The following is a 26,087-nucleotide window of genomic DNA, read 5'->3' as shown; positions in this document are numbered from 1 at the left end:
AGCGGCACCCTGCACTTGCGCACGTGCAAAATGGGTCCCAACTGACTTGTGCACGGCACCCTACTAACCGGTCCCTAACTGTGTACCAAATTTGAGCGCAATCGGTCGAGCCGTTCTCGAGATCTGGAAACGACCCCTGCACGTGCGCACGTGCAGCAGCACCCCAACTCTGGCACATGGATATGCAGTGCCTAGTGGGTGCCTACCTACTTGCCAACTTTCAGCGCAATCGGCCAAGTAGCTACCGAGATATTGCAACAATTACAAAACGGACACCTCTTCGTTTTGCACGTGGCACGTGCATAAGGGGTCACCCACATGCATCAGGAATAGTCCAATACTTGGTAGAAGGAATGAAGCTACCCTACAAAAATTACCGCGTGTAAATCGGTCAAGTGGTTGCTGAGATATAAGCCTCGCAAAAGCGTGACCACGGCCGGCCGGCCGGCCGGCCGGCCGCTCATACTCAGAAATTTGCGTTAATCTAAGGAAAGACTACGCTCGCTTCGCTCGCTCCGTAATCATTTTTGAATGATATGTTGATGGTATTACTCTTTATTTTCAATAGCAAATCGTCTACCATGGTTCGAGAAGCCAAAATTAATGACTAATTCAAGCATGAAGCGGATCTGCGGCACGGGAGCCGCCTATTTATAGGCAGTGCACCGATATACGACCAAATAATGACCAGGCAATGAACAAATATACACCAAACACTGTTTGCTGTTATTGGATATAAACGAAGACGAAATGACCGTTCCGTCCTCCGATCCCTTCAATCCATCTTCCGGACGCACATATCCATATCCACGCACATTTACGGTATGGACGGTCATCTAACGCGAGTATAACCAGTATAGCCACCATCGCAGGGCTCCGTGAAGTGGGGTGACTGTTGGCGTGGCTGAGCGTCCCTCGCGAGATGGGCTCAGCAACGATGGCGGCCACCATATGTATGTAGTCACCGTTCAGACTAACAGCCTACCCCTCATTTCGGATATAACGCGGCTCTTAAGTAGTCTCAATAGACTAAAAGGGCCTTATCCAACAAAACAAAACCGGTCGACCCATGATAAACAGCTTACATGATAAACATACTCACCCTGATAGCTACTTAGTGTACCGTTTATCGTATTGACAGATCTCTGGCAGCTCTGCTCGTCTTCACAGCTCTCCCGTTCCTTTTCTTGCACTGCTAGCTCTCCTAGACCCCCAGTGCCCTGTGACAGCCCTCTGCTGCATCGATCGGTAGACTAGTCTGACCAGTGTGCCCTCATCCAGTAGCCCATGACCAGAGCGCCTCTATAGAGGTCAAGCCCATGATCGTAGAGTGCCTTCTGCCTCTAGACACTGTTCGCGTCTGGTCTGCCGTCCGAGCGGGTCCCAGCCTCAGTTCAGTTAGAGACCAGACAGCTCGTGAGTCCGTGACCGTTGAGCCACCACGTGCCTTTGGACACTGTCCAGCAGGCCGCCGTCCAAGAGGAGCCCCTACCAAACTTCCATGACATGAGAGCCGCCACCATCCCGATGCATCTCGCCTGCCTCAGGACACTGTCCGACTGCTGAGTGCTGTCTGAGCGGGGCCCAGCTCAGGTCAGCTATGGGCCTGAAAGTTCAGGTCCGTGGGCCCCCACATGCCTGCGGACACTGTCATCCAAGCCCATGGACACTGTCCGGCCGCCGTCCGAGCGCTCCACAGGGGAAAGGCCACGCAGGCCGCGGCCGCGGGCGACCGCCCCGTCGCCCCGTCCGTATATAAGCGGCGCGCGCGCCTCTCCGAGCATCAGACACGATCACTGCTGAGAGCTGACTCGAACAAGGTGAGCTGCGTCGGCCGCGACGGCGAGTGTGACGGGACGCGAGGTGACTGGCGCGGCGTGCTGTGTGACGGGACCGGCACCGCGCCGTGAGCTGGGGCCGCTCTGGGCCGCGCTACCGCCGGCGCCGTGCTCCGGCCGCCCGAGAGACACATTAGATGTGATTTGTGGATTTTTTTTTAATTCGTTGTTTTCCGAAACTCTTTGCTCATTAAAATTGCTTTCATTTCTTACTTTTTCTTTCGATTGCTGGTGTCGTTTCAAATTCTAACAATATTTTATCATTAACATACCTACCTAGATTTAATTTTGTCCATGTCAATCCAAAGTTATTGCGGCTTCCGATTTCAGTCGACAGGCAATTCTCAACACTTTACCGCTTTAAATACTTGCCCTCGACAGTTCCTTTTAGAATGTTTAGATAGTGATTTTAGTTTTCAAAACAAAAACATTTACGATGTGCTTAGCTCCGCCTATTCTTAAAATTTCTTCTTTTTTTGTCTCTTTTTGCGCGTTAAACCTTTGTGCCGAGCATTACCATTTAAATACCTAGTTGACTTAGATAAATAAAAACTCAGCATATATCGGACGTTTCGTGTTCGGTTTAACACTTCATCGGCGATACTGGCGCGGCAATTCATTTTCGTAGACATACATACATGTTTTTTTTCCTAATTATCACTTTCATTTTCCTACTAAACCTCCACTCCGCATAATTTTCTGTTAACTACTTCTAACGCGCTAGTAGTCCCCAGAAACACGGGAAAATGATTTATTGCAGTGTATGTTTGTATTCAATATGTTCAATGGTGTATGTCTGTAATTTTCCAGCCTAGAAGTAGTTAACAGAAAATTATGCGGAGTGGAGGTTTAGTAGGAAAATGAAAGTGATAATTAGGTAAAAAAAAAAAACATGTATGCAAGGCCATGTATGTATGTCTACGAAAATGAATTGCCGCGCCAGTATCGCCGATGAAGTGTTAAACCGAACACGAAACGTCCGATATATGCTGAGTTTTTATTTAATTTCAACGAAAGCTGAGTAATATATAGTTGACTTAGAAATAAGAAAATACCTTGATGTCTGGTTAGACTAACAACTTTCCGTTTCATAAAGTTTCCCGACAATACACGGCACAACAGCTAAAACGGCGCAAATTGTGATTGCCCTTAAAATGTTTTGTGAATGGTGTTGATCTAAGTATGATTATTTTACCTTTGTTGCCCTCTGTTTAATCTTAGTCTTTATCTTTACACTTCAATGTCAGGCAATAGCTCGCATTCACTCATTGATACCAGAAATGGATCTAACTAGCTAGCATATCTCATTTCACCTTTTTTGCAAGCATCATGATCGCTTCCGAAGCTGTCACATTTATGCATTACGTGATATCGCCCCAATGTTCACGTCCTTCCACCAGCCATCTGTCTCTGATTTGGCGAATGTGTTTGGAGTTCCCGTCTCTTCTCTCCAACCCCTGGTGCGCCTGTTTTGTCATCACCGTGATGATGCTGTTTGGATTTACCGAACCCCGGACAATATCGGTCATCGGCGTCCAGTCATCCTCTCCCTGTTCATTTCGATTTCGTTCCCGGTGTCTGCGCCGCGGGACACGGCCGCGTCCCATCTGCCGCCGGTTGGGATCATGACCGGCAGCGTGACGATGCTCCCGACACGAGCTGTCACGCCGGGGCAGTCACGCCCGGTGTAACGCCCGGTCACAGCTGACGCACCGGCCGTGACGGAGAACGGCGTCATTTCACTGTGGTGATACGCGCTGACGGTGACCTCCGATCGAGTGGGTGCGACACCCACCACTGACGCCCTGTGAACTGATTCGAAGTGCAGCGAGCCGTCCTCCGGCCAAGGAGATTGCTCTGGGATAGTTCTGCCGCTCCCCAGGCGGCATCACGATCTGCCGGGACGCCTGCCGAGCTGAGCCGGTGGATTGGAGCGCCCGCGGACGATCCAGACCGCCGCTGGCTGGAGCCGAGCCTTGGCGCTCTCCATGGCAGCTCACTGAGAGAGAAAGTCGAGCGGTCGCCGGCGGGCCGCCCCGGGGCACCTCGGCAGCAGCAGTTGTGTTGTTACAACACTGCAAAACGGCAGCACCCCGGCACGGCACCGTTCGGCACGAAAGGCCCGGACCATCGGGCTGACGAAAGCTCGTTCGTTTCTTGCTTCCAGTTGAAAGTGTTGGGGTTGTAAGTGGTCATCCTGCAGAGTTTCTGGAGCATGTGGTCGGTATTGGGTGGCTAAATGCTTTTCTAGTTGAGTAAATCAAGATCAGGGCATCAAGATGTTCATGCTGATTTTAACCGGCTATTATCTTTCAAAATCCTTTAATTTGATGCTGAATGATTTGGCAGTTTTAAACGGACCATTGCTTAGACAAAAGGCTTTGTGGTCCTTGTTCAAAGAAATCGATTAACTTACATAGGGTGACTGAAGTGAAATAGGTATGCATGCTATTTTGTGGATAATCCATCCACAGCTCTCCCTGCTAAGATCTGTCAAAATCGCCTCAACCATGTCCATCCTCTGGTCGTTGCGAAATGACTTGCAAATTCCCACGAGCACCCTATTATTACCGCTGATCATAGGCCAATGTGCATGCAAAAATAGCCGGCAGTTTGGTCATATTATCGATAATCATGCAATGGAGCGCGTTTGTTCCGCCTGAGGAACGCAGCAAGCGTTGCAAAACCCACCATGGGAGACTGTTGGGTCATGTTCTGACGTTGCGCTCTCTGCCTGACCATCTGATCAGATCTCTCTGTGTCGTCAGTCGGTGATGTTGCGCGTGTCTGTCTCTGACCAGCCCGTTCTCGTCTATTCCTTCACAGATGCTGCGTCACGTGCTTCTGGTGTGCCTGGTGGCGGCGGCGGCAGCCAAGGAGGCCGCCGTCAAAGAGGAGGTGGCCGCCGTCGTCGAGGAGGAGGTCGCCGACCTGGCCGCTGAGGGCAGTGTGAAGGAGAAGCGTCAGGTTGGATATGGCGCCCCCAGCGGCCCTGCCCCGTCCACGGGGTATGGCGGCGGATTCGTCCCGTCGGCTCCCTCCGGCTACAGCGCTCCGTCCGGCCCCGGCGGACTGGCGCCCTCGTTCGGCGCCGCTCTCGGAGGCGGCTTCGGCGGCGGTGCTGTCGGCGGCGGCAGCGGCGGCAAGTGCCGCGACGAGACCAAGTACATCCTCACCTGGACCAAGGCCGTGATCCCCGTCACCGTGTACGACACCCGTACCGAGTACCTGCCAACCACGCTCTACAAGTACGTCACTGAGACCGAGTACTACCCCCACACCGTGGTCCAGCTGGAGACCACCACCCGTGGCGGCGGCGCCGAGTACCAGGAGGAGACCAAGATTGCCTACCGCACCAACACCGTGGTGATTCCCCAGGTGGACACCATCACGTCCACTCTGGTCTTCACCGAGGACGAGCACGTGACGGTGACGGAGACGGACCACTTCACCCAGACGCAGGCGCAGCAGTACCCGGTCGAGGTGACCGTCACCAGCGTCCAGCAGATCCCGCAGGTCAGTCACACAGCAAACTCCGGAGATTTCTTCTCCGGAGGGGCAGATTTCTTCATTGCTGATGGAAAGTCTTGTCTCGTCTTCCCGCATATTTCTTCTGAACATAAATAGCTACAAACGGCTATCTTTATTTGCGCTTTGTTTGACACTTATTTAGCCACGATGCTTTCCATCCATCAAAGGTAGCAGCTTGCCTGGCATAAGAAAGCTTCAGCTTTACTCGATGCCTCATGAGATGCTGACAATCCGATGCCAGAACTGTGTCAACGGTCAGTGACGTTTTGCCTTCTCCTTCCGCAGGTCCAGACGTCTGTGGCCACCGAGTACCAGACCCAGTACCAGACTCAGTACGTCACCAACCAGTACGAGGTGGTGCAGACGCAGACGGCCAACGTGCCTCAGGTGCAGTACATCACCAACACCGTCACCCAGCAGCAGTACCAGACCGTGGCCGTCACCAAGACCCAGAAGCGCTACCAGACGGTCACCAAGTGCGCTCAGCAGGGCTACCCCGAGCCTCCCCGCCGCTACTAGCTCCAGCGAACGGCTCACCCGCCAGCGCAGCGGCAGTTATCGAACCGAGTCAGCTCTCCGTCAGTCTGTATAGGCTAAGTCATTAGGTTAAGGCGCGAATTCCCACACTGTGATACTGTTGACCATTGTTGACCAGAGGAGCGGCGCGTGCTGAAGTGGTACACCGCTGGCCGGACCAGTCAGTCGCCCGTGACCTCCAATGTTGTTTGTTTGATGTTTGTGTAAGGGACTATGTATCCATCGGTGAAAATTGTCACGTCAACTCTAACCGATGATAAAGATCAGCTGATTGCCCATATTTTTGTATGTCGTATTTACTCCGTACAAACGTTTTTGTAATAAAACATAAAAGAGTACCTGTTTCGTTTTACCTTTCCTTCTTCGTCGAGGGACCGGCGGCCATTGAAATGAGCGAAGCTTAGCAGCCAGTGATACACGCTACACTAACACGGGAAACTTTTCTCCTTTATATACAGTTGGAACTGGAAGACTACCGTCTTCATCACAGTTTACACAACTTTCTGGACATACCTAACACAACCTACGACCTAAGCCGATGGACACTGGACGATTGAATATCTAAACATATCTTACTGGGCTATGTTTGAATGTCCATGGATGCGAAATAAAAACTTTCTTAAGCTTTCCACGTCACCAAGCTCACAGACATAGGTCATATAAAGCTCCATTTTACCACATATTATTTATATTTAAATATCGCGTCACATAAAAAGGGTGAGCATTGTAACTCAGATCCAACAGCCCAAGCGTAAGAGATAAAGGTAGCAAGTAAATACGAAAAAAAAAATGCTGAGTGTTTTAGGCATAAGTAAAGTACGATAAAAACCAGGCGCTTTCATTGCCAACGAGTGGCCGGTCTTCTATTGTTATAATTGCTTCCTCCGCTGCAAGGAGGCACGGACACAAACAGTCTGATGAATCTGCTACATGCAGTTGGGTTCACACAGACCGAGAGACGGTCTTCTGATGAAACAAGGAAGAAGGAGTCTCCCCGTGGGTGTAACGGTGGCTCGTTACCACAGTCATGTTTGTGATTCGTCCGCGGGAGCTCTCAGTTCGCGATCTGTAACGTCATGGCCACAGTTGTGTAATCGCTGGCAGACCCGCTGGTCGTCTTGCCCTGGGGTAACCTGAATACAACGGCTGAATGATTATGCAGGAAACTGAAAGTAGCACTCGCAGTGGCCGTCATCACGCGAGAGGGATGCCCTCGACCGTTCACCATCCGGCGCGGGGCGGAGTGAACGGAACGGTGCAAAACGCCCGATCATTCTCACTTGACTCTAAATGGAACGCATAACGCTGCTGACCATCCGTCTGCCTGATATATTGCTTAACCCGCGCCTCACTGGGGGGGGGGGGGGGGGGGGCTATTCATAGCCCCTCTCCCGTTTTTCTGCAATAACTTCCAAACCGCTTGACGTATCGACGCCAAACTTTTAGTACCTTCGGCTGCATCAATTTGACACCTTGTGTTAAAATTTGAACTTCGTAGCTACCATAGGTCGGCCGGAAATGACGTCAGAGTGATGTCATGTTCGGCCGATTTCGACGCAAAACATTGAACCAGGGCAATCGCTCCCAAGGGCTCAGTTTTTAAGCTAGATCCAATTTCTTTGCATGACAGGACTCAGAATAGACTGCGCTAATAAATTGCTATCTCAGATTTTCGTAATTTTGAAAAGTCCGAAAATTTTATATAATAAAATTCAACATTTACATTTTTACATTTTTTTCAAAAAGTTTTTGACTTTTCGAAAAATCGGAATACATATGATAGAACGCGTTATTATGACTAACTCTAGCAAGTTTTAGCTATATATCTTCAAAAATGGCCAAGTTAAACGCATTATAGCAAAAAATTCACAATTATTAATTTTTCAAATCATTTTTTTTCACCACGTATTTGACATCGTACGCCAATATAAATAGCACCATCGTGTTCCTGAGCTCAAACTGCATCCTATAGACACATTTTCTGTTGAAAAATTATAGCTTCAAAATTTGACCTTTTTTGACCTGAAAGTGACCTGACCTAAGCTAAATTCGACTCAAAATGACCTCGAATGACACAGACGACATCAAAGTAGAAATCTTTGGCCTAAATGGACCATAAAACATGTGTCACGTGACCGACGCATGATATAGTATTTTCGTGACCTGTGATGACCTGACCTTGACCTGAAAATCAAAGTACAAGTTTGGTACCCTCAGGGTATCTAGAGCATCTGTTCACGAGTGTGTGAACCAAAAATGAGCCTGATCTGACTTGTAAGACGGCGGCCAGAGCCCAAAACGTGAACAAGCCAAAATGCTAATAATTTTCACTTTGACCTGACCTGTGACGTCATCGGTGACCTCGAGGTCAATGAAATTAGGTTTCGCTCGACAGTTTTTCCGGGGATATCAGACGCCGTTTGAATTTTGACGATCGGACCAGTAGTTTCGGAGTTAGGAGGGGGGCTATGAATAGCCCCCCCCCCCCCCCCCAGTAGGGCGTGTTATACGCAGACCCCAGTGGGGCGCGGGTTTAAGTGTGAATTAACCGAAAAAAATGAGCCTAAAATGAGCCAAAGGAACCGCCAATCCGGCTGAAAATTGTATCGTAAGAGGGACTTATCGGTGACTAAATACAACATAATACAGTTAGGACATAATTATCATGTATTATCATAGACATATCATCCGCAATGCTGGGGATTGGTACCCGAAGCAGCTAGGAAGAGCTCACACAGGTACAAACATATGCACGCACACGCTAAGCACCCATCACACGTTCGAACAAACGCACACACAAGCACAGCCATATCCAAGTCATACCACAAGCTCTGGTAAAAGCTCCGGGACAGCACACAGCATGGTGACCCTATGTAGAAGCACAATAAAACGTCACCTTTATTGCCAAGCCAGCCTGGAATACTCATTTCTCCACATATATAACACGCCTTGTTGACTAGGTTATGGGCGAGACATATGCAGCGCGGTATACCACACTGGCATGTTTTATTAATTCGTCTCGTTTCATGTCAAACGATTAAATCGGGCGTTCACTCGCAGCAAACTCGCAGCATGTCAGAGCGTTCCGAAGCACCGCGAGTTTTGAGTGCCGTCAGGCGTACAGTTAACGACGCCATTCAGTCTGAAACCTCTAATTCAATACAGGAGGCAGTAAAAAAGTCCTTCACTGGATACTAGGTCTTTGGTGACGCACATAAGCTCGATTGCGAACACGACATTCACACATTGAGTCACATCATTGAAATGGGCACCAGATATCCGCCCAGATATATTTCGCATTACATCCCCTCAGCTCTCAACATTCACAGCATCACTCGATAGAGAAGAAACACAAATATAAACGCAATAAATAAAAACAAAACCACACATCGACCATAGTAGCTTTACCACGGAGTGCTATATGAAATGTGCGTTTATAAAGCGCATATACACAGACACCACAGTTTTCGGAAGCCTGAGTGGAGCTCATCCGAGCTCAGTGTTCCCTCGTAACCCGAACTGGAATCACCTGCGGCGGAGCGGCGCTACAGCTCCCCCCTGCCGTCCCGCCGGCCGCGCGCTCACACGTTGATGCTGAAGTCCTGCCGGCCTCCGAGGCGGTGGGCCAGCGCGCGGAGCTCCAGCTCGCAGTCGGTGGGCGGTCCGGGCCGCAGCTGCGACAGCTCCTGCTGCAGCTTTAGCTGGTGCAGCAGCCGGCTGTCTGCCTCTGAGACTGGCGGCGGTGGAGGCGGGGGCGGCGGGCAGACGCGGGCCAGGTACTCGGCGGAGGGTGGCACCAGCACCGGGGTGCGCGCCCTGCGTCTGTCACGGCACAGAGCGGACGAAGGGGGGTTAGAGAGGGTCCATGAGAAAACCACAGATCAGGTATTAAATCTACTACCAGTATAACGCCTTTTGTGGCGACTAACGGAGCGAGCGAGAGGGTGGGCCTTGCACGTGCGAAATTGCGAGGGGGTACCTCCAACTGACTTGTGCACGGCACCTTACTAACCGGTCTCTAGCGATGTGCCAAATTTGAGCACAATCGGCCCAGCCGTTCTCGAGATCTGGAAGCGGCACCCTGCACGTGCGCACGTGCAAAATGGGTCCCAACTGACTTGTGCACGGCACCCTACTAACTGCTCCGTAACCGTGTACCAAATTTGAGCGCAATCGGTCCAGCCGTTCTCGAGATCTGGAAACGACCCCTGCACGTGCGCACGTGCAGCAGCACCCCAACTCTGGCAAATGGATATGCATTGCCTAGTGGGTGCCTACCTACATGCCAACTCTCAGCGCAATCGGCCCAGTAGTTACCGAGATATTGCAACAATTACAAAAGTGACACCTCTTCGTTTTGCACGTGGCACGTGCATAAGGGGTCACCCACATGCATCGGGAATAGTGCAATACTTGGTAGAAGGAATGAAGCTACCCTACAAAAATTACCGCATGTAAATCGGTCAAGTGGTTGCTGAGATATAAGCCTCGCAAAAGCGTGACCACGGCCGGCCGGCCGGCCGCTCATACTCAGAAATTTCCGTTAATCTAAGGAAAGACTACGCTCGCTTCGCTCGCTCCGTAACTACTCCAGCTAGCCTGGCCAGCACCGAGACGCCTATCAGGCAAAAAGCAGGCCCACAGGACAGTTAGAAACTTATAGGTACGTACAAAGAAGTATGTATATCTTTGGCTAGGGAAGCGAAGCGTACGGCGAAGAAAAACTATCAATTCAGAGGTGTGGGAGTCGTGGGACCAATCCCATCTGCAAGCGAGGGCTCGATTGTGTACCTACTACTAGCTAATTTAACATATTGTGGCCATTAGTAGCCCACATAGCTTCCAGCTAGCTAAAAGAAACGGCTTCGAATGAATAACCAGTATAACGCCTTTTGGGGCGACTAACGGAGCGAGCGAGAGGGTGGGCCTTGCACGTGCGAAATTGCGAGGGGGTACCTCCAACTGACTGTGCACGGCACCCTACTAACTGGTCTCTAGCGATGTGCCAAATTTGGGCACAATCGGCCCAGCCGTTCTCGAGATCTGGAAGCGGCACCCTGCACGTGCGCACGTGCAAGATGGGTCCCAACTGACTTGTGCACGGCACCCTACTAACCGGTCCCTAACCGTGTACCAAATTTGAGCGCAATCGGTCCAGCCGTTCCCGAGATCTGGAAACGACCCCTGCACGTGCGCACGTGCAGCAGCACCCCAACTCTGGCACATGTATATGCAGTGCCTAGTGGGTGCCTACCTACATGCCAACTTTCAGCGCAATCGGCCAAGTAGTTACCGAGATATTGCAACAATTACAAAAGTGACACCTCTTCGTTTTGCACGTGGCACGTGCATAAGGGGTCACCCACATGCATCGGGAATAGTCCAATACTTGGTAGAAGGAATGAAGCTACCCTACAAAAATTACCGCGTGTAAATCGGTCAAGTGGTTGCTGAGATATAAGCCTCGCAAAAGCGTGACCACGGCCGGCCGGCCGGCCGGCCGGCCGCTCATACTCAGAAATTTCCGTTAATCTAAGGAAAGACTACGCTCGCTTCGCTCGCTCCGTAACAAATCTACCTCCTCACTTTTCGGCGGGCGCTATCTCCACAGAAACGCACCCAAAACTGCAGCCGTTTGGATCGCCATGGAAAGATCACGAAACCCAAAACGACATTTTAATGGATACGAATGACTGCGGGGCAGTGGAGCGTCCCGTTCGTTCTGCGGCGGCGCCGCGGCGGGCGTTGCGTCAGAGCCGTCTCTCGCATGTCCCTGCCCTGTTCACAGTTCACGCGTGGCTGGGGCGTCAAACGGCGCCGCGCTTCGTCCCGCTGTGTGCGCACAATGACCCGGTTTATTACACCGCGCTTATCTGCGAATGCCATTGTATCTGCGCAGTCTGGAATCGGCGACTATCTAATTCTGTTGTCCACTTCGTGACTGCATAAAGTGTCATGTGTATAGCTGAAGGTACCGTCGAAGCTCGTCTCACGTCCTTGCTCGGGATAGCGGTCGCCGTAGCCGGGGGGCGGTCAGAAGCAATCGTCCCACAGTGGCCCACCAGCAGGAGATCCCACCAGCCCCAGTCGGTGGCGTAATCTGTCCGTCCACGGAGCATCTCCCCGAGATGAGCTCCGATTGGCACCGGTGACGCAACTCGCACGGTCGTGTCGGACCGAGGACCCATGCCGATATCGGTCAGAGTGCCCCTAGGCACTGGGAGCGAACCGGACCGGACGGCCACGAAGGGACGTTTGTTTCCTTTCAGTGGAGGGAAGGGACTCACGTGGCTTCTTTCAGCGGCTAGGAAAGGACGCCTGTCGTCCTTCCCTTCAGCAAAGGAAGAGGCAGATGGGGTGGGCATGGATGCCGCACACAGAATAAGTCTTTCCGAGCGCGACTGAATCGATAAAAAAGCCAAATATTCCACCAACACGGCACAATCCTGGCTATGCTCGATTAATTGATAAAATTATAATATGCATATATTGGATCGAGTGTAAACTGCGAGTACACCGTTCAATCCGGGCTTTGATTTAGTGAGACATGTTACGAGCGTGACTATTTTGCTACTGGCATGACAAATGGATGTGACACGGAATAATCGAATATCGATTATCGAGTGCATCACATTCGCCTATCAGCTTTGTGTTCTGACACGCCGTCAGCAAAGTACAGACTCGTTCGAGATCGGGTGACGGGTTAATATCAAACGATACACAAGAACGTGCCAGTCATGTCTCATCTCCGTCCGATCTGACATCGTGGCGCGGGCAAAACATCGACCACCCGTGGCACCAGTGTAGCAACACGACGGCACAAAACACAGATCGGCTCGATAGGGTTCGATCGGAGATTGAACCTCGCTGCAACTGATCGGAACTGGTTCAGTGAAATCAAGGCAGTGAAACACTCAGGATCAATTTTGACGAAGATATTTACTAGATGTTGTCAACATTGAATGTTTTTGCAGAAGGCATCCATCGAAATTTTACCTTCCTTGCGAGACGGTGACGGTTGCGCTGGGTGGCTATTTTCATGACACCACATTTGCTTTTGTCAAGCGTTGTTGACAAATGCCCGTGTTGGGCCCTGCGTCTGTGCAGAGTTTATAGCCATGTTCATTGTTCAGGCTATGAAACCCCTTCTGTCTGGTTTACTGTTGTGTTCAAACTGTGAAACCCGTCTATGTCGGTTTTATAGCCATAATCAGACTGTGAAACCCGTCTGCGCCGGGCTGCTGGCCGCTCCCGGGCTGTCTCGGGAATCCCAGCCCGCTGGCGGTTCCAGCCCTGCGCACCGGCGGCACTCGCTCGGTCAGCCGGCACGGTGTTTGGTAACGCCCGCTCCGTGACGGCCTAGTGGTGACCGCCGCTCCCCGCCACGACGAGCTCGTGATATTTCACTCGTGATACGGCCAGGGCGCCCACCGTCACCTCTCGGAGTCCCACCGGGCGTCGGTCGCACAGAGAGGAAGTCGTGCGGCCGCTCTGAGATGTAATCTGGCTCTGCATTCGGTCCGGGCGGGGGAGCCAGATGGACTCAGTGTGGAGAGAGGGAGACTCCACCCTCCACTCGACATGGGTTGCAGGTCACGCTTCAAGTGTCAGGTTTCAACGACACCAGACAGCAATAGGTGTCGGGATTCACGAAATGGTGTCGAAACGATAGCAATTTTGAGGACGTGAATAAAAGAGGCTTACGCATAAGTGGTTTATCGCGGCACCCACGCAAAAAAAACCTGATAAGGGAAATCGAGCCCCGTTTTTTTGCAAATCACGGTTAGTTTTCGAGTAATTTATCATTTCAATTGCACCCTTAACCCACATTTGCGTCCAGCCGTACAGTTGGAGTCGTGACTCGTTGATTTGCGGGCCACAATAGTAACTCCGCCACTCTGGCCGGAACGGATTGGCCTTATTATCCCAATGGCGAGTTACGCGGCAAGCGGACTCGAGCTCTAAAGGTGACCACATAGAACGCTGGCCTCTCGGTGAAGTGAATAAGTTGCGCATGGCCGGCTCACAAAGGGTGACAGGCTGAGTCCCGCCGCCAAATCGTTTCGATTGCGGCTGGCACGGGCCATCATTAGATTACATCGGTCAAATGACAGACACACGACTCGGGCAATCGGTAACAATATAGGCCAACTTCAACAGAGAGTCGAGTTGTGCGAGAGGTTTCTGTGGTTTCACCACCGCCACAGTCGGCCAGCCAGCCTGGTCCCACGGCGGCGAGCGAGACGAATGAGCAGCGAATGGAGGTGAGCGGCGGGCCGGCCGGCGGACACTGGGCCGACCCCCTGGTCGACAGTGGAGGAACGGCTGGCCAGCGGGCCGGTTACACAACCCAGCCAGTCATGAGGAAGCGGCCGTCACAGGCTATTCATCATAGCAGAATGGGGATGTAATGATAACGAACGTAATTTAGGATTGAAAGTTGGCATTACTCGCGCTTACCCACCTCTTTCGCTTGGTGCGTTTGGCGGAGAACGACCTTGCCCGAAGGTCGGGAGAGAGCTGGCAGGACGAACTGGAAGACTCGGCGTGTCGAGAAACGTCTGCAGATGAAAACATATATAATTAGCATGACGGCGTAATCCAAACATTAGGGTACTGCGAGAGCATTCGCACGCAAATGAATGCCAAAATTAGCTTGCAGCAGAGTAGCAATGTACTCAAAATTAGGGCTGTGTAGTGCAAACGCCACTTCTACTGGCATTGACCTGCAACAACATGACAAAACAGTGCAGTGGCAGACACAGGTCGGGCAAACGAGCTTTTAATTCGTTTGCCTTCCACTTCAAGACACTCGACCGACGTAAAAAAAGGTCACAAACGTAGCCATGGGACAATAGATGCCTCGTGACGCGAATATACTCGTATCTGTTCAGAGTGAACCATTCAGCAACCCTGGTCCACCCCCACTCTCCAGATGACACTCTCTCGAGGACCAGGATTGGCTACAGTCTGCTAAATCACCTTTGTACATAAGTAATCCGTACCATGGGCAGTAAAGCAGTGTGGCTTCTCGTCTATGCACATATCAGCAGGATGCGCCCTGCATACGTAACCCATGGCACTCGACTAGCTCAAACCATTCTGTTCTAACTATCCCGCCCGTCCGTCCGTGGCTTGAGAGCTCATCGCTATCACATCTACCCCTTGCAAGGCACGTCCTAAACTGCGCATGTAGATGCCCAAAAACCAGACGGGCCATGAAGAGCTGCAGGCTTCAGTCGGCCCGAACCGAACCGGCCTCTGAGTGACGGGTAATACCACCGCTGCCATACATACCACGGCGCCAACGGGAGCAACGCCGTGCAAAAACTGGTCATTGTGCGCCGGCGCGGCTACCGACAGAGATGGGCCTCACGCCATTCCGCCGACGACTTTCTCGGGCCGGCCGTGTGCTCTGCAGGGGGATTACACTGACCCAGCGGGCCCCTCATAACGAGTGTGTAACAGCGGGGATGTCCAGTAACCCGAGGGCCACTCAAGGCGACCCGCGCGCGCGCGGTGGTTGCTCAGTTAGCTAGGGACGGTGCCAGCTCTCTTTCACAAATGTGTCGAAATCGTCAGGCCGGGGGCCGGGAGGAATGCAGGGGCAGGTCTTACCGACCCTGCGGCACAGAATGCGAGCGGCGCCAGCGAACTGGCAGACCATAGAGGCCGCAATCGCTCCTCGAATACCGATAGGGTGAACGGCGAATAGGAGAGCGGGCGGGGCTCCGCAGCTGTTCGCTCGTCAGCTGAACAGCAGAGCGGCAGCAAAGGCGGAACGCCCGCTTCGCAGCACGCCTTTCATCATTAATCTCCGCATGCCGCCCACGCTTCACAGCACTCACTGCGTGTGGCAGTCGGTGCGATTGGCTATTGCATCGATAATGTCATGACACGGTTAACTTAGAAACATAAGCCGAAATGGTATAAAAGCACATTTCAATAGCACTCCGATCGCACTAAAAGCGCACGCATTATGCGTACATACCGCAAACTAGCCTCTCCCTTCCAGTCTCCTTCTGCAACAATGACTAACTGCTGTCAACTCGCCTAGTTCATCTCCAGCTAAGCCGACCAGAAGGCGCATAATATTGGCCTTAATCGGGGCCGTTGGTCATGTAGGTAACCATCTCTGGCCGGTTGCCCATGTTGTCGCCCTGTGACCTCACCTCTGGGGAGCGAGTGTTGACCTCGCCGCGCCGCCGACGCCCGAACCGGGCCCGGCTCACTGGCAGAGTCCGACGCCAGCTCCTCCAGAGAGTCGTACTCGTCACTGGCCGGCAAACTGCGGCCACGCTGAAACTGAGTCATTAGAGAGTCAGACTAGCTGAAACCGAGTCATAAGGGTCAACACTGTTGAAACTGGGTCACGACAGGGTCAAACCAACTGAAACTGAGTCACGACAGAGTCAATCCACTGAAACTGAGTCGAGCTGAAAATGAGTCACGGCATGGAGTCTGACCAGTTAAAATTAAACCATGGAGCCAATATTAGTCATAAATATAGACATTAAATCATAGACGGGTAATTCGTGGCTCAGCAGTAGAGCGAGACGATATACAGCGAGTCAAACGGAGGAAAGTGCAGTGCGATTACGGGGTCACAGTCGGCTGAATCAGGTCATTCTCTGCGACAGGAGGTCATTGAAAGGCGCCACTCACTACCCGGCCCGAGTCATGAGCAATGATGAGTCTGTGGGATGAACAACAGTACCTGAAATGGCTCGCTGAGTGGGGCACTGAAAGGGAAACCGGACCGGACGAAAGAGAGAGTGCAGGGCACAAAGGAAGCGCCGGGCGTGGACGCCGTATGAAGTAGATTAGCGATGGTCCAACTGGGCGTGAACAGACCGTATTAGCCGCCCGATCACGGCGTCACGCTGAGCAATTTAGGTGGTACCCCGGAGCGTCTCAATCTGTGCAATACATGCGACTGTTTGAAAACAAAGCGTGAGATAAGATCATCATGAGACTATGAAGACGACCATCATGCTCGAATTCACGAGATCAGTTTATTCATTGGTGTTACATGTAAATTGGCACCGCATAGAGACGTTGTGACTGAATATGCCGATCATTTTTTGATAAATATATATATCAACGCAGCATGGCGGATTTAGATCAATGACCCATATCGTTCCATGTCTCAAAAAGCGCAGTTTCTGAGGCCAAAGGATATAGTTACTTAGACACTCTTGGCTATCACCATTTTTGTGTTTTTATTATCGCCAGTAGAACAGACACCGGCCGGGCCATTGTCTGGGAGTGCCGGCCGACCGACCGACTGGCGGACGGTGATGGATCACCGGGACACCGGACTGACCTCCGGTTACCCTCGCTGGTCCCTTCACAGCTGCCTTTCCCTCGGACAGGCCATATCCGGCGCCACTTCACCCGCCGGCCACTGGGACTTGTAGCACGCTACATCTTGAACATTTAACGTAGTATCTTTTCGGCACGGCTCGGTCCGGCAGTCCCTCTCCCTCGCAGTCCGGCCACACGCCTAGCTCGCTTTCCCACACCCAATTCCCCCCCCCCCCCCCCCCAGTTCCCCTAATCTATCACTGTCCGCACAGAATGGGCAGCCGTTAAACTCCCATTAAGACGCGCGCTTTTGGAGACAGCTACCGCAGGATGAACGATTCGAACCCCAACAAGTAACAGCTGGATCAGTAACATTGTCAACAGCTCATGGACCCACGCCGAGGACAGATAACGGCTGGGAGCGCTGGATCAGTAAGATATGTCAACAGATCATGGAGCAGTGTCAAGGATGGATGCCGGCTGGAGCACACAGCCTCCTTTGTCGGGTACATCAGCCCAGGGTGAGTGACCCTGGCAAAACAACCGGGTGACCGACCTCACAATGGCCTCATGAGGTAGTTCCAGAGATCTCCGCAGAGGAAGAAGGCGCTGACTTACGGCCACACCCGGGCCAGTGGGCGGAGCAAGAGTGACGTCACAAGGGGCGTTGCCGGCAGACGAAACGGAAGGAAACAAAAGTTTGAATAAAATGAAATTGAAGAATCAAAATTAAAACTCGAAAATCACAAACCTTTCGGGGATTGTTTTATGCCAGCGATTACTAAAATGATAAAGCACTCAACACGAAGACGATTCGACGGCCAAAAATTGCAGGCACAGAGGAGCAAGGTGACTAAACAGGACAGAGGGCGCCATCTTACGGCCCCACCCACCAGAAGAAGGCAGAGGAAGATGACGTCGCAAGGGCGTGGCAGTCACCCCTCCCCCCCCAACTATAAAAGGGTGCGCCACCCAACCAGAGGCAGAATCACAGTCGAGCAGCCGAGAGTCACAGTCCACAGCTGGAGCCGGAGACGCCATCTGGGAGCCGCCGTCAGTCCGGGTCACCCGCGAGAAGCCTCTTCAGTTCGAGTGACCAGAGCCGGAGGACAACCGCCGACGCTTGAGACCACACTGAGAAGCGGAAGCGCAGAGAACTCCAGAATGTGAGTGTTGTTGAAAAGTCTGCTCAATCCCAATCCTTGCCCCCCCCCTCTGCCCAGCGTGCCGTGCCCGTGACGACTGCCAAACATTTTCGGTTACCATAAAATGCACTCTCAATTGGAATTGGAAAACTTAAATTACTTTGAACTTATTGGTCCAGACACCCTAGTAGCATGTTAGGATCTGAATTTCGAGGTCATGTCAGAGTCGCCAGCAAACCGTTATTGTCAGTGGGAGTTCACGATTAGGCCAAGAGCGAGATCCGAAAATTTACATAAGTAGCTCAGTGTCACGAACGCTGAAATTGATGACAGGATGCGTGACAACGTTGAAATGTCTTTGTCTTCGGTCAAGATGGTTCGTTCGATTTATTATGGGCGATGGCCAGGTGCGTTTTGAGGTTGGAACGTTTGTGAAATAAAGGGTTTAGATTCGTGCTGTACTCACTAAAAGTTGCATTGCGAAATCATTGGTAATATTGCTGTAATCTAAAATGGAAGCTAAAATGGAAGTCGAAATCAATTATAGAACAGGTAAATACGTTTGAAAGGAATGTAATGTTTTAAGGTGGCGACTGATTCATGCGATCGATCTATGAATATGGCTATGAATTATGATTTGCGACAGATACGAATGCTTGAGCGTACGGCGGAATTTTTCCTGTTACTTAGGTGCATAGTTGCGAGCAGTGGTTTGAGGTTGACGGTTTGACACTTTGCGACTTTAGATGGTCACTTTGCGTCATTGAAATTGCGAAATGTCGAGTAACAGGTAGATGTAGAAATGTTTGTGGTTAGAACTAATATGCGACTAATATAGGTACCGATCGTTGTGCTTTGTAGAATAAATACTAGAAAGGACCAGCTTTGTTGGGAAACGATCAAATGGGACAGGAGTAAAAAAAAAAAAACTTACGTGGAATGGAGCTGATGAGATGTCGAACAGGGAGATATCGAAGCGATATTTTACCAGATTCACACTCACTGACACAGCCGTTGAATCTCCCGGCCCGAAGAGACCGCACACACCAGTACTGCACCGCGAGTGATGACGCGCCCATCGCGGCGCGGCCTTGACAACTGTCGACTGTCGACGCGGCGCCGGCCGGCGGCCGTCGTAATCGTCGTTCCCGACACGGGCGTTGAGCCGCCAGAGGGCGCGAGAAGCAGCCACAACAGGGGCAGTGGGTTAGCCGTAATTGGGGCGCGGGCGGTAGGTGAAGGTCACGTATAGGAGTCTGGTTAGTTGCGGAAAGTTGCAACGGGATAAGAACGTAGACAGTTAAATATGATATGCTATATGATATCTAGGACTGCACTTCGTTTGATGCGCATTGTTTACTGCTAATAGGATGATTTAAATTAGATTCCCTATGAAAGGCTAGGGACCCTATGACAATATTCTGGCACTCTATAAAGATAATTTGTTTAGGTAACTAGTAGCCCATCAGAAGCTATCGAACGAGTTTCAAGGAGGCATTTCCGTTTGAGCATTCAGTAATTCACTATGGTACGGTGGATCACAACCAGACGGCAGATCGATGCGTGTTAATTGGTTCTAGATCATATGTCTGATTAAATCAAGAGCGGTTCAAGGTCTGCTAGGATTGTATACGAGAACTGATGATAAGGTTCACGCGTGTAGCAGCAATTAGGACTTGAGATTACGATTAGATTTGGTTAAATTATGCGTTTCTGCTATTCGCGTTCTTGCGAGTTAGCGCCAATAATTACTCCAACAATATTGGCACAGGGCATTGTGAGGCACAGACGGCTTGTTTGCCCGCCTCCTATGGCGTAACGTTTACCAGCATGACTGTATGAGACACAGATGCACTTCTCGAAACCCACGTCCAGACCGGAATAATAAGAGGGACACACCGTCACGTACGCAGGGCATATGCACGTTTTCCGCCAGTGGTACCGGCCACTGTTAATTTTCCCGCTTAGGTAACACTGGGTGAGAAGGCAGTGAGAGGTTTCTACGGCAGGGGGGAAGGGGAAGATTGGCACAGTATGCAGTGGAGAGTAAGTTATGCCAAAGGCAAGAAGCCGAAGGTCAGGGGTGAGTCACCCAAAGGGCGGATAAGGCGAGCCGTAGTGTCCCGGATAAGTCCTCATACTTATTTCGTAAAGGTACTCTAATCGGTACTGGACAGCCTCAGGGGAGGGAAGAATGTACTCCAGGACACGTAAGGCCTTGAATAGTAAATCCCATGGTTAAGGATAGTTCCAGGATATGAACTAGGGTCCCTGGGTCGTGAACGGGAATGTTACACGCGGACCGGAAGAGGGCATAGGTAATCTCTCCCGGTAGAGAGATAAGTCGGATATAAATCGTGTATGTGTGTACCATAAGTCTATCGGTCGTGTAGTGAATCCCATAAATTAGTAGGGTGGATATTTATGCAATTATTCTGGACGGCCCTGCGGTAAGTATCTTTGTCGCCGGTTAGCGGAGCATGCATATGGATTTCGGAAAGAGACATTTATCTCGCCGGGGAGATCGCTATTAGTCAGGCACCTAACGCCATCGGAGGGAATTCGAGGGGCGCTAAATAAATTTGGGGTGAATATATGACGAACGAACGTAGAGAGAGGATGAGAGTGAGAATGGTAAAGGATGAATCTTAGGATAAGGCCGATGGGAGTTTAGCGAAGCTCAGTTAGGACAGTCAAACTAATTAATCTCGAGGGCAACTTAAAACTAGCAACGCTAATACGAATTAAGTGGGCAATTTTCTTAATGGGAAGGCCAGTGATATAGGAATGGGTGACTGGACGAATGATCACATTCAATTTATCAATGTAATTACCACCCATATGTTTGGCAGTGGTCATCGGGACTTCGAATGCCCTGTCCTTCACCTGCCCAACTGTGCCGCAAACCCAGCTGATCGGATACCTCTATCCCTAATCCGAGCAGTGAAGAAGCATCTCGTGCATCATGGTCTATACAATGAACAGAATCATCAAGCCTCTAAATTAAAAAGCATCTTCCATCAGATGTATTTGTACGCAAGGTGGATCTATATCTACATCTCTCCCAGGTGGACGTCATCCCAAGATCTTTCTCAGGATCTCATCTTCATCTCTATCTGTATCCAGATCCCTATAAGGATACCTACATCTATCTCAGGATCTCATCACTATCTGGATCTCTCTATAGATCTATCTCGGGATCTCTTCAACGACTCTCAGGTTCCCCTGTATCACCAGCTCTACTACCGACAGCATTACAGCAGCGAATTATTCTCTCTGCTACAACCAGCTGAATGACAGAGGACCGCAGTATTTGATGAACCGCAAAGAAGATGCAGCTTTTTTATTCCTTCTTTTTTTCTTTCTTTTCTAAATCCCCTCGCTACAAATGGCGCCCAACGTGGGGATTTGATAATTCTCAAATTGTGAAGCTGGTAGACTGGCACAAGCCGCCGAACCCGAAGTTGATGAATTGAAAGTCAACCGTATGGAGAAGAGGAAGAAGTTGAAGAATAGAGCAGGTGTTCGAAATACCGGCAGCAGTGGAAATGAGCGTGCTGCAGGGGTCGATATGAAGAAAGAGGATGAGCTAAAGAAAGCTGTGTGAAGATGATGAAGCTTATGATGGTGGCTGATGACAGGGAAGTTGAAGAATTGAGCAGGTGTTCGAAATACTGACAGCAGTGGAAATAAACGTGCTGCAGGGGTCGACGTGAAGGAAGAGGATGAGCTAAAGAAAGATGTGTGAAGATGATGAAGCTTATGATGGTGGCTGATGAGAGGAAGCGGTCTTACGAATACTGAAAAGGACATAGAAGAAGTTGTTGAAGATAAGATAAGGAAATGAAGCTGTCTCATGAACAAAGGATCAGACTAATACAGAAGACAGGCCGAAAATGAAACTTGACAATTGTTTGCATCAGCATATCAATTCTTCTACGTTCTGCTGTACAACAAGTCCAAGTCTCGGTCAGCTGCTGTATTGCAAAGGAGAGCTCGAACTTTCTAGAGTATTGAGGATAAAAGGACAGCAATATCAAAAGCAGAAGAGGAAGAAGAACAGGCGAAATCCTCGTGTTGTACTGAATCAAAATCAAACACGGTCGTCTTCACAACACAGCCAAGGCGATTATCATGTTGGTGAACGAGGAGAGGGTGCCAGGATGCTGCAAGACCAACTGCCAAACGATCCACTCAGATGGGCTGCTGCAGAGATCACCCACCTGGGCTGCTGCGACGGCGGTCACCTGGTCCGCCGAAAGGTCGCTACCTGAGCTGCCACGGAGGTCACCAGTGCTGCCACGGGGATGCATTGCCCTCGCGTGCTGCCTCGGAGGTCACTCACCTGAGCGGCCGCGGAAGTCGCCTACCTGAGCTGCCACGGAGGTTGTCACCGGGTCTGCCACGAAGGTCACCTACCCGGGCTGCCATGGAGGTCACCCACTTGAGCTGCCGCGGAAGTCGCATACCTGAGCTGCCACGGATGTCATCTGTGCTGCCACGGAGGATGCATTGCCCTCGCGTGCTGCCCCGGGGGTCACTCAACTGAGCTGCCGCGGAAGTCGCCTACCTGAGCTGCCACGGGGGATGCATTGCCATCGCGTGCTGCCTCGGGGGTCACTCACATGAGCTGCCGCGGAAGTCGCCTACCTGAGCTACCACGGAGGCTGTCACCGGGTCTGCCACGAGGGTCACCTACCTGGGCTGCCACGGAAGTCGCCTACCTGAGCTACAACGGAGGCTGTCACGGGTCTCCCACGATGGTCACCCAACCGGGCTGCCACGGGGATGCGTTGCCCTCGCGTGCTGCCTCGGGGGTCACCCACCTGAGCTGCCATGGAGGTCGCTCACCTGAGCTGCCACGGAGCCTGCCACCCGGGCGGCCACAGAGGTCGCGGCAGGGCCGGCCATGGAGGTCGCCTACCCGGACTGCCACAGAGGTGTCATCCACCTGGGCTGCCACGTAGGCTGCCCACACGGGCCGCCGTGCAAGCTGCCCACCCGGGCTGCCACGGAACCCGCCGTCCGGGCTGCTGTGGAATCTTCCCACCCTGGCTGCCGTGGAGGCCGCCCCACCCAGGCTGCCACCCGGGCTGCCGTGAAGGCTGCCCACCCGGGCTGCCATGGAGGCCGCCACCCGAACTGCTGTTGAGGCCGCCCACCTGGGCTGCCATGGCAGCCTTCACCCTCCTGAGAAGCCACTTACCGAACGGCCACCGACGACATCGGGCTAACCAAAGTGGTTGGTGCCCGTGACCCGGATCTGGTGAACGACAAACTGAGGTGGGGACGAGGAACAACAGGTGCGTGTGTGTACTGTACTAGGTATACGATGTCATGTTGTAGGCGTTGCTGAAGATCAGATGATTGTGTAGATTTAGATGAGTAAGGGGTATGACTTTTCTTCGTATGAGTTGCGAGGACGCAACTAGGGTTGTTTGGACTGAAGATGTAGCACGCTACATCTTGAACATTTAACGTAGTATCTTTTCGGCACGGCTCGGTCCGGCAGTCCCTCTCCCTCGCAGTCCGGCCACACGCCTAGCTCGCTTTCCCACACCCAATTCCCCCCCCCCCAGTTCCCCTAATCTATCACTGTCCGCACAGAATGGGCAGCCGTTAAACTCCCATTAAGACGCGCGCTTTTGGAGACAGCTACCGCAGGATGAACGATTCGAACCCCAACAAGTAACAGCTGGATCAGTAACATTGTCAACAGCTCATGGACCCACGCCGAGGACAGATAACGGCTGGGAGCGCTGGATCAGTAAGATATGTCAACAGATCATGGAGCAGTGTCAAGGATGGATGCCGGCTGGAGCACACAGCCTCCTTTGTCGGGTACATCAGCCCAGGGTGAGTGACCCTGGCAAAACAACCGGGTGACCGACCTCACAATGGCCTCATGAGGTAGTTCCAGAGATCTCCGCAGAGGAAGAAGGCGCTGACTTACGGCCACACCCGGGCCAGTGGGCGGAGCAAGAGTGACGTCACAAGGGGCGTTGCCGGCAGACGAAACGGAAGGAAACAAAAGTTTGAATAAAATGAAATTGAAGAATCAAAATTAAAACTCGAAAATCACAAACCTTTCGGGGATTGTTTTATGCCAGCGATTACTAAAATGATAAAGCACTCAACACGAAGACGATTCGACGGCCAAAAATTGCAGGCACAGAGGAGCAAGGTGACTAAACAGGACAGAGGGCGCCATCTTACGGCCCCACCCACCAGAAGAAGGCAGAGGAAGATGACGTCGCAAGGGCGTGGCAGTCACCCCTCCCCCCCCAACTATAAAAGGGTGCGCCACCCAACCAGAGGCAGAATCACAGTCGAGCAGCCGAGAGTCACAGTCCACAGCTGGAGCCGGAGACGCCATCTGGGAGCCGCCGTCAGTCCGGGTCACCCGCGAGAAGCCTCTTCAGTTCGAGTGACCAGAGCCGGAGGACAACCGCCGACGCTTGAGACCACACTGAGAAGCGGAAGCGCAGAGAACTCCAGAATGTGAGTGTTGTTGAAAAGTCTGCTCAATCCCAATCCTTGCCCCCCCCCCTCTGCCCAGCGTGCCGTGCCCGTGACGACTGCCAAACATTTTCGGTTACCATAAAATGCACTCTCAATTGGAATTGGAAAACTTAAATTACTTTGAACTTATTGGTCCAGACACCCTAGTAGCATGTTAGGATCTGAATTTCGAGGTCATGTCAGAGTCGCCAGCAAACCGTTATTGTCAGTGGGAGTTCACGATTAGGCCAAGAGCGAGATCCGAAAATTTACATAAGTAGCTCAGTGTCACGAACGCTGAAATTGATGACAGGATGCGTGACAACGTTGAAATGTCTTTGTCTTCGGTCAAGATGGTTCGTTCGATTTATTATGGGCGATGGCCAGGTGCGTTTTGAGGTTGGAACGTTTGTGAAATAAAGGGTTTAGATTCGTGCTGTACTCACTAAAAGTTGCATTGCGAAATCATTGGTAATATTGCTGTAATCTAAAATGGAAGCTAAAATGGAAGTCGAAATCAATTATAGAACAGGTAAATACGTTTGAAAGGAATGTAATGTTTTAAGGTGGCGACTGATTCATGGGCAATTCCATGACAGATCACCTAGGCATGTTCACCATGACCTCTCCGATTTTGCTCAAATTTGGCATGCAAGTTGACCTATGGGCACTACTTCGTCCCAGTAAATTTTTAATCTCTAGGTCACAGGGGTCATGAGATATGGGTCATGCAAATTTTTAGGTTTTCCGGAACATTGAAATATAAAGTATTTTTTTATCTCTGCAACGGTTCACCGGATCAAAAAAAGTTATATATGAAATAAAAAGCACAAAGGCTGGTGCGTCTAGCAAAAATGTGAAGGAAACCCCAAGGTCATTTTTTGACCCTTTGACCTCGTGACCTTTTCTTGACCCCGTGACCTTTCAAATTTGTCCTATTTTAAAAATTCTGATTTTTTCTATCAGAGATGTCTCATCCATGCTCTTAATAGTGGTATGTGATTTGGTTGGTATATTGGACCCGTTGACCTCAAACTGAGGTCAACAATGTGGTCATGACCTGACATGAAAATGACATCTGCCAAGAACGTCGAGAATCATAGGCAATATGGGTGTCATATGAAAGCTTACTTCACGGAGAATACATTGGTGGTGTTTTTGAGTAGGTATGGGCCGGGTCAAGGTCACATTAGGTCAGTGACCTAACACAGCATTGTGTTCTTTGAAG

The 26,087-nt window shown here is 51.2% G+C and overlaps 2 protein-coding genes across 2 annotated transcripts in view; one reads left to right on the top strand and one right to left on the bottom strand.

Moving 5' to 3' along the window:
• Positions 1-1,606: 1,606 nt before the first annotated feature.
• On the top strand, positions 1,607-6,244 carry LOC122385813. Its single transcript, XM_043374364.1, has 3 exons — positions 1,607-1,820; positions 4,665-5,354; positions 5,655-6,244. The coding sequence occupies exons 1-3, from the start codon at positions 1,635-1,637 to the stop codon at positions 5,886-5,888; spliced, it is 1,110 nt and encodes a 369-aa protein (XP_043230299.1). The 5' UTR covers positions 1,607-1,634; the 3' UTR covers positions 5,889-6,244.
• Positions 6,245-8,550: 2,306 nt separating this feature from the next.
• The window catches only part of LOC122386280 (Down syndrome cell adhesion molecule-like protein Dscam2), a 143,879-nt gene continuing 126,342 nt past the window's right edge, over positions 8,551-26,087 (bottom strand). The window contains exons 33-35 of the mRNA XM_043375331.1: positions 16,079-16,211; positions 14,371-14,467; positions 8,551-9,728 (exon numbers count right to left, since the gene is read on the bottom strand). Coding sequence (XP_043231266.1) covers positions 9,488-9,728; positions 14,371-14,467; positions 16,079-16,211 — 471 coding nt within the window. The 3' untranslated portion in view covers positions 8,551-9,487. The remainder of the gene's footprint in view (positions 9,729-14,370; positions 14,468-16,078; positions 16,212-26,087) is intronic.

Source organism: Amphibalanus amphitrite, unplaced genomic scaffold (genome assembly GCF_019059575.1).
Source record: "Amphibalanus amphitrite isolate SeventyFive unplaced genomic scaffold, NRLGWU_Aamphi_draft 000015F_arrow, whole genome shotgun sequence".
NCBI classification, from domain to species: domain Eukaryota; kingdom Metazoa; phylum Arthropoda; class Thecostraca; order Balanomorpha; family Balanidae; genus Amphibalanus; species Amphibalanus amphitrite.
The sequence above is the reverse complement of the archived record's forward strand: the minus strand, read 5'-3'. Positions and strand labels throughout refer to the sequence as shown.